The 8,980-nt window shown below is 42.6% G+C and overlaps 1 protein-coding gene across 1 annotated transcript in view; it reads left to right on the top strand.

The window, feature by feature from the left end:
- The window catches only part of TIAM1 (T-cell lymphoma invasion and metastasis 1), a 120,608-nt gene that overhangs the window by 73,854 nt on the left and 37,774 nt on the right, over positions 1 to 8,980 (top strand). The window contains exons 20-27 of the mRNA XM_010001826.1: positions 2 to 32; positions 155 to 273; positions 2,103 to 2,211; positions 3,733 to 3,791; positions 4,747 to 4,849; positions 5,605 to 5,692; positions 6,547 to 6,719; positions 8,696 to 8,976. Of these exons, the coding sequence (XP_010000128.1) occupies positions 2 to 32; positions 155 to 273; positions 2,103 to 2,211; positions 3,733 to 3,791; positions 4,747 to 4,849; positions 5,605 to 5,692; positions 6,547 to 6,719; positions 8,696 to 8,976 (963 nt within the window). The remainder of the gene's footprint in view (position 1; positions 33 to 154; positions 274 to 2,102; positions 2,212 to 3,732; positions 3,792 to 4,746; positions 4,850 to 5,604; positions 5,693 to 6,546; positions 6,720 to 8,695; positions 8,977 to 8,980) is intronic.

Below are 8,980 nucleotides of genomic sequence, written 5' to 3'. Positions count from 1 at the left end.
TGTAGACAGTGAAGAACATTATCACCTTGATGGTAAGGAGCTAACTTAGGCTACTTTTCCCTGTTCCTGATTTGGAACCCTCCTCCATCCCCTTCCTTTCAGAGGCTTAAAAACACCTTATGTCTCTTGCCCTATCTCTCTGTCTTTCTTCTAGTGGCCATAAAAACAATGAACAAAGTTGCCAGCCACATTAATGAAATGCAGAAAATCCATGAAGAATATGGAGCAGTGTTTGACCAACTCATAGCAGAACAAACGGGGGAGAAAAAAGAGGTAACATGATCAAATTTAAGGGGAAGAAGGCTTTTATTTTGTCATCTGTAGCCATAATGTTAAATTGTATCAAATATTTACCTTTTGTGCTATGTCATTTAAGTGGATCCTGATGCAGAAAAAAAGATCCCAATCCAATTTAAAAACTGCTTTTCCATGTGTAGTTCAGTGAGTGGGAGCAATGTAAAGAAGTAGTGGGTTAATACATCTTCAGTCTAGTGCTTGGGTCAAAATTACATCCCAACCTACAGCTCACTGTTTGTATACAACTGTGTGTATAGCTTGGCTGTCCTTGTTTCACATAACTAATCCTGCCCCACCAGTCTGATTGCACTGGCATGCTGAGGCAAGTCTGTACTTAGCTCTTTAATCACTTTAAAAATATCGTAATGTGAGGTGTAGTGTGTGAGAAACTGTGGTTTCTCTTTTAGAAAGTGTGTTAGTGGGCTTGATAGAAGAGAGAACCTTGGGCTTTGGTTTAGATGTCTCATGGGGTGTATGCAAATGTGTGAAGATCCACTGTGGCTCAGTCCTCTCTGACCATCTCAGAAACCCATGGAAGGTGTCGTGAAGTTTCAGACTGAGACAGGGACACTCCTCTTGCCAATAAAAAAGAAGTAGGTCTGCATTTCAGTGGTGCAGTGAAGGAGAGTGGTGGGCACTAAAGGAGGAATGGAGTAAATTTGAGGGGGACTCAAGGAAAGAGGTAGAGGCACACTAAAGGGCCAACGGGGGCATGATGCAGGTGAAGGCTTGAGAGAGACATGGCCACATGAAGTAATGGTAATGGGGTTTATGCCAACAGCCAGGATGAAGAACAAGCATAAGAGACATTGGGCTACAAGGCAAAGGACATCTGGGATTGATTAGTGTTGAGGAAGCTTTGGGTGTGAGAGCTGGATAGCAGCAGTGGGGAGGGGCGATCAGATGGTGGATAGAGGGCAGAGACTAGGGTTGGTGCTGGCAAGCAGTGGTAGAGAGAGCATGTCAGGACATCTGTTCGGGGAGCAACTGTCATTTATGCTAATATGGGAGATGAGACAGTAAACTTAGTGTAAGTTTAGGAAGTACTAATCTCAGTGTGTCTCTTGTAATTGGGGAGACCTTGGGTTGTTTTACTGATGGTATCTGTGGCATCCTTTTGCAAAAGTCAGACTAAACTGAGGGGGGAGGGTAGAGGAATGGGAGAACATGGCCCCTAGACTCGTAATAGTCCTCAGTTTGTCACTCTGGGAGACCATAAGTCAAAGTGAAAGATCCAGTGGCTGCAATATTAGTAGGCATCTCCCAACAGTTGTTATGAACTCCTTTATTAGTCCATTTCCAGCAGTGTGGTTTCCACAGATGAACTTTTGCAGGAAATCAAGAGCCATAGCAACTGTGGGGAGGAAGTGCTTTCACTGCTTCCCATGATGCAGTCTCTAAACTTCACCCCAAACTATGTGTATGTGTTGGGGCCTATGCTTAAAAGTTCAAACACAATAGAAAGAAACTGGTAAAGAGAAAGATGGATGAAGGAGAAAAAAGGCAAGGAAAAATTACAATTTCTGCTCTGACTTCCCACCAAATTATGAGAGCCAGACTCTGAGCTTGATTTATCCTAATTTATGCTCACCAGTTAGGGATTTACATGCATCTGTTGCTAACTGTCACAACCTGTTTACACATGCTTGCAGTCATTTGATGAAATATTCCAAAAGTTTGCTTGTGGGGTATTTTTTGTTTGTTTAGGAGTAAACTTCAAGCAAGTTTTTTTGAACTGAAAATTCAAGTAAGCTTTCTAGAACTTATGGCACATTGTGTCTTTGTGCATGTGTTTGTGTTGGCAGGTTGCAGACCTTTCAATGGGAGACTTGCTCTTGCATAATACAGTGATATGGCTGAATCCTCCTGCTTCACTGGGGAAATGGAAGAAGGAACCTGAGCTGGCAGCATTTGGTTTGTAACTTAGTAATTTTATTTCAACTGCCTAAAAGACTGTAAACTGTGTCTTGGCAGATATTTGCTAAAGGTAATTGAGCATTGCCTTCTGCAAAGTTGGCTGGAACTTACAACTGTATTTGTCTCTTTGCTGCAATGGTCAAATTCTGTTCTGTGTTGTTATCAATCTGGTGAAGAATTTGGAGATGCCTTCTGTAATAGTGCAAGGGTTTCTTAAGCTCATATCCAAGGCTACAAATTGAGAGCTATATAGAGAAGTATTTGTCTCTGAAAATATACAGTTTGTTAGTCTTACTGATGCCAAGTAACTCTACTTCACATCCTGTAGGATGGGGGCTTGGGGCTTGTAGAGGGTTTGCTTTATATCTCTGTGACTTTTGCCAGAAAGAGCTTGTATATATAAGTTTTAAAAATTGCCTAAAAAACTAAGCCAGAACTCCCAGTAAGTTACTTTGGAGTGGTCTGTCTTCCTCTGAGTAGTCTATCTTGAGTGGCCAAACTGGAAATTGAAACTGCTGTTGGCATAGATCTCAAGGTCTTTCCACTGCATTGAAGTACGGTCCCTTGGAAAGGTACATGTTCTCTTATATTGGCCAAATCACATTTATTTTACTTCCAGAATTATATCAAGCAGTTCACAGTGTGCTAAGTGTTCTTTATTTGTTCCTAAATTTCTTTACACGCAATGGGAATTTTTCTTGTTGTTTCCAGAAAGTTATGCTGGTTAGGTAGCCAGTGATTTGGCTTCTGTTTTATAACAGATAACAAATGAAGACTCTTTCAGCTTTATTCTGGAAGAGCCTATAAAAATTCACAGCTTTTCTGTAAGTTGGGAAGGCACCTGGTCATACCCTGAAGCTGTGTGGCCTCATGAAAGCTGCTAGGAATGTGCAGCAATGCTTAATTACTCTAAAAATCTTTAAATTGATTTAATAAAATGTCCACAATTAAGTGTCCATGCCATTCATTCTGAAAACAAAGGGTGCGTTTGAGGCCTGAAGGAAGAGATCACAAGGAAATCTGGAGTCCTGGAAGACAAATTCCAGCTCCATGTGGATGTTACGTGGCAAAAGCGGAATTGGATATTTCAGCATAAACCACTGTCCCACCTGTGAGTGGTTCATATTCTGTCCAAGTGCAGCTACATCTACTGACTCCCTGCGTATAGCTGGATGCTGCTCATTGCTGGTAGATGCTGGTCTGAGGTGAAGTTAGGCAGGGGGATAAAAGTTTTATAAAATTATATAGATCTGTGACTGTTCAAATAGTTGTTCTGATAACTGGTGACTTAAACTCTTTACTTTTCAAGTGATTTTGAAGTAGCCTAATTCTGTGGGGTGAAAGGTGTTGAGCTTGGGTTTTCTGGGAAGAGTATTGGTAGGTTTACTCCTGCCTTCCCTTCCTGACTCAGGTGAGGGCTGTCAGGGGAGCTGAAAGGTCTGTGTGCTTGGGCATAGGAGGAGAGCTGTTCCAAATCGTACTGACTACGTGGCTTTTGTTTCTAACTTTCTCCTCTAGTGTTCAAAACTGCTGTGGTCCTTGTATACAAGGATGGTTCCAAACAGAAGAAGAAACTTGTAAGTTGTATAGACTTACTTAGTGATGCTGTGTTCATTTGTGGTGCTCTGATCAATATTTGCTTTTCATAAAGCTGTGGTGCTAGAGTGTGCTTTTGCATACATGATCCTTGTTCTCTGCCACACAGCTGAGGTTTTGGGTAACGGTGAGTGGCCTGCTTTTCAGCATGGGTGCAGCACTCTGCAAGCCTTCATTTAATTTATCTTTTGCTCCCTACCAGACTAGTAATTCATGTTGCCTGCCACATCTGTTTCATGCTGTGGACCAGACTTTCACGGTGACATTCAAGGTGTCACCTTGAATGTGTTTGACTCTTCGGTCAGTGTATATAAATCACATATGAGAGGTGATGTCTGCCAACTGTCTCAGTGAAACACAATGCCCTCACTTCAGTTCTGGCCATTGCATGCCACTGAGCAAGTGCTGGTTGCTCTCAGCAGAATTAGGTGTGCCTATAGTATGTATATAGTATGTATCAGGGGATCCTACTGGAGTTTGAGATTAAAAGTTAAAGCTAAGCTTGACAGTAAAACACATGCTTTCCTACAATAGGGAACATAATTTATAGTATTACAGAAAAACTTATTGATTCCCACGTACAGCATAAACCAAAGTGTGTTTTGAAATGCTTGCATGATTAAAGTCAACTGGCCACAAGATAACTTTGGATTTCTAAAGCATGTTCATGAGTGTATGTGCACTTGAAGGAGAGAATGCAGCATTGGTCTCAAATCACTTCTGAAGGCATTGATAGAGTTGATTTGCCTAGATTTGTCTAGGTTTTATCAAGATCTTCACAGATAGGCACTTTAGTGACACTGGTTACTAAGATGTAGTGAAAAAATAAGAATTGCAACAAGTCCCTAGCTGGACATTCTTAGTACAAAGCACTGGAGAAGTGTGTGTCTATCCCAAGGTGTCTCATTTCCAAATGGTATTTTGAAATTCTTCCAGGGAGGATCACATAGAGCTTCAATTTATGAAGACTGGGATCCGTTCCGCTTTCGCCACATGATACCTTTAGAAGCTCTGCAGGTTCGAGCGTTGGCAAGTGCAGGTAATGTTCCCACTGCATGAATTTGGCAGGGTTCTAAATGTTTGCTCTGGGCCACTCACTGACCAATGTTTGTCCTTGGTCCATGTGTACGCAGTTGCTGGGATCTGAAAAGGGGAACCCACAACCTCAACAAGCATTATGGCCTCAGTGAGAGATGATGGGGCAGGAGCTCCAGTTGTGTATTTCCAGCTTGTCAGTACTTTCCTAAATCCAGGCAGGGTTCTAGAAGAATAGGGCAAAGTCGTTGCTGACTCTGGTTCACTCTGTTCCTCTTCTGGAGACTACAAGGCAGTCTTGCAGCTGTGAGACAGTATAGCCAGGGAATTTTTAATCTTGTGCTCGACAACTTCACGTCAAGCTTATAGTTTTAAAAAAGTTAAAAATTTTAAACAATTTGCTCCCTTTCTAATGCATAAGTGAAAGTGGAAAGAATATAGGAGGTAGCTGTAAAAAGTGACAGTACTCTGTGAAAGAGCTTAAAAGCTGGGTTGGTTGGTTTTTTGGGTTTTTTTCATATTTTTATGGGACTGAGTGCATGTAAAATACTACCAGATCTTGGTGAGTTTAAGAGTCTACTGTTTCATTAGTCACTTGCCCACTGCTGCCTTTCAGCCAAGAGTTAATAGTATTTACAGTTTATTATCTATTGTCCTGGATAATCTTAAACCGTATCTTCAGGATTATGGAATAAACACTCTAATTGAGGTTAAATATGATAAACTGTTAGATGAAGTTCTGCTTGCTTTTCACTATAGATGCAGAGACCAATTCTGTATGTGAGATTGTCCACGTAAAATCTGAGTCTGAAGGCAGGCCAGAAAGAACGTTTCACCTTTGCTGTAGGTAAGTGCATTTCCATGTTTTTCAATGGCAGCGGCATCTCTGGATCTCAACTTGCCTGTTTATTTCCTGTAAGGCAATCTGATAACAGGCAATCGGGGAAGTGGGGAGAAGGTATTAAAATCTTACTTCTGGCAGGCAGAATTTTGTAAACTATATTAAAATAAAGGCATATATTTGATCAGCTCTGCACCTCTATGGGAATATCATTATTACAATTTTCCTTTCGCAAATTTGTAACTAGTTAAACTCCAGTATTGGATCTTTATGTCAGGTAGCTGCTTATACTTTTCATGCCATCAAGTTCCAACCTTTGCTCTTAGAACATTGCCCCTTCCTTGAATAAGCCTTGTCCATCTTCCTTGTGGTGGTTGCCCTGATATGTTTTAGAGTTCAAATAAGAACTTGGTACAAGAGTTCAACAGGGTCTAACAGAGCTGACACCAAGCCAATTCCTACTACTAGGAATTTTGTTAGGGAGTTGTAGGACTGTTTAGGGTGTGTTTACAGAAGACAAACTGAGATTTAATTAGCCATCATAGGTCAACTTGATAGTTATCAGAAAAAGTGAAGTACATGGTTGGTATTGGAGGAAGAGGAAGGCTCAAGAGGGGTGAAAAGCTAAATGATTTGTTAATTAGCAATGTATTAGTTTCCTTGGATGTCCATTGCAATAATTATGGATTTACCTTTTGAAAATACTGAATTAAATTGAGTCTTCTCTGGGTGAAGTGTGTGTCAGTCAGTTTGACCTGTCTTAAATTACAGAACTGGTCATCATTTTTCTGCTTTACAGTGGACTTGTAGCAGTTCCTAGGAGATAACGCTGCCTTTTTTTATTCTCCCTTATTTTTCAGTTCACCAGAACACAGGAAGGACTTTCTGAAGGCTGTGCACTCAATTCTGCGAGATAAACACAGAAGGCAGCTTCTTAAAACCGAAAGTTTGCCCTCATCCCAGCAATATGTTCCTTTTGGTGGAAAAAGATTGTGTGCTCTAAAAGGTGCAAGGCCAGCCATGAACAGGGCAGGTACTGTAGGGCTACAGACTTTCAAGATCCCAGTAACCCCAGCACCATTGTAGGACATGTGGTCATGTCTGTCACTTGTATATTAAGATTAGCATTCTTTCCTATGTATGTAAAAACTGCTGGTTTTCCATGCTTCACCTCCTTGAGAGCCTTAAATAGCCTCTATTTACCTTGCTTTGCACTCAAGACTTAGCTTCAGAGCGGTCCTTCTGACATGGAAGGAAGAAATGGGATTCCTGTCAATACTGATTGGCTGTGCACTTTAATCTGGAAATGGGTTTTGGCTGAACAAAGCAGAAGCCCACTGCTTATTTCTTAAAAGCATGTACAGAATTTTGAGCTAACCCTAGCACTTTTAAACTAAAATGCACAAGAAAAATCAGCTCCCCTGAGTGACTAGATTGGTTTGAAGAGATAGCTTTATATGTCATCCATTTTAAAACTTTTCAGCTCTATTGCTGACGGGCACATGCTTCTACTTCTCACATTTTGAGAGGCATGCACTCGATGCTATTATTTTTGTAATGGCCTGTCCTAAACCATGGATTTTCCTTTTCAGTTGACTTCAGGCAAAAGCAATGAAAAAATCCCAGGGAAAAGCAGGTTTTCATTCTCAGAACACTAGATGGTGGAGGGAAGAAACATTTGCTTCCAACTGAAAAAAGTACATGGCACCGCTGCGTGTTTTGTTCTGGTCTGTTGTTATTTTGGTGGTTTTTTTCTGCTCATTAGATCCAGCAATGTAGACAACCAGGCTTTCTGTTCCTCTTCTGTCTTGGGCAGGCCAGACCAATAACATTCGCAGCATGGCTTCTCACTCGGAGTGTTGCTAGCCATCTGCCTCAGAGACACTTAAAATAGTAAGGAAGAAGAGTCAAAGGAGGGCTAAAATGCAACTACTTTACCTCAAGGCTTCTTCAGTCAGCCTTGTGGGGCTTATCTGCTGTAGATGCCAAACTGTCTTTCAGCTTGGCTCGTTGGTGCATTTGCATGATGAATTCTGCAGAGATTAAAATCTCCTTTTTAGAGTCCAGACCTCTCACTACAGTTAAAATTTGCAACTGCTGAGCTTTTGTACTTAATGCATGTTTTGAGGCTCAGGGATATTAAAATGTAACCCTGCCCCCAAGCTAGAGTTGGAGAAATAGATCCTGAAAGTGCTAAGGTGCTGTTTAGTGGAGGGGGACAAACTCTCACCTCGGCGTTCACCTGCTTGCCATGGAGCTACGTGTGTGTGCACGTAAAGCGCCGGAAAGCCTGCAGGTCCTTCCGCTGCAGGATTCGTCCCCTGCTTTGCCTCACGAGTCTCTTATGAAGATGTTCCAGCACAGAAGATGTGAATTTGCTAATTGGGCCTGTTGCAAAAGCTAATAGACCAGCTGATACTGAGTAAGGAACTTCTGAAAGTTTTTTCTGGTTTTGGGGTTTGGTTCTCCCCCCCCCAGCCCAGTATGGAGGGGGCAGGGAAGGGAGCCGCAGAGCCTGGACAGGGAGTTTACTTCCCCATGAATAATACAAAAATTGCAGCATCTTCAGCACCGAGGTAGCTACTTGGAAACATATAGTGTTGATTTTACCCCAGACAAAGCAATTTCCCCTTCCGAGGCTAGTTGATTTTCGTGGTGTGCTGACAGCAGGGCACTGCGTGTGAGAAGCTGAGCTGAACAGATGCACTTTGTGCTGGCTGGCTGCCTGCCTACCGCTTAGGAGGAACAGTAATTGTGGGCCATTATCCCAACTGTGGATCTGAGTAGCAGAAACTCCTTTGTCAGCTGGAGAGAGACCTGTGCTGAGGAGCTCAGTGAAGTTTGACATGCCCACAGGGAGGATGCTGAATAACTAGGTCATTTCATGGGAGTCTGCCTGCTTTGTGCCTAGCGGTGTTAAATAAAAAAGGCTCTTGGAAGACTAACTTTTTACAGAGAGTTGTAACGTGTGTAAAACGCCTGTGGGGTTTTATCTTTGTGTGTGCGCAGTGTCAGCCCCAAGCAAGTCTCTTGGGAGGAGGAGGCGGCGGCTGGCCCGAAACAGGTTTACCATTGACTCAGATGCCGTCTACACGAGCAGCCCTGAAAAAGAGCCTCAGCAGCCCACGCACAGTGGGGACACTGACCGCTGGGTAGAGGAACAGTTTGACCTTGCTCAGTATGAGGAGCAGGAGGACATCAAGGAAACGGACATCCTCAGCGATGACGATGAGTACTGCGAGGCCATGAGAGGCGCCGTGGCCGAGCGAGACCTCCGGGAGCGGCTGCAGGCAG

This window comes from Chaetura pelagica, unplaced genomic scaffold (assembly GCF_000747805.2).
Source record: "Chaetura pelagica isolate M959 unplaced genomic scaffold, ChaPel_1.0 scaffold637, whole genome shotgun sequence".
NCBI lineage: Eukaryota > Metazoa > Chordata > Aves > Apodiformes > Apodidae > Chaetura > Chaetura pelagica.
This window is presented reverse-complemented; position numbering and strand designations above follow the sequence as displayed.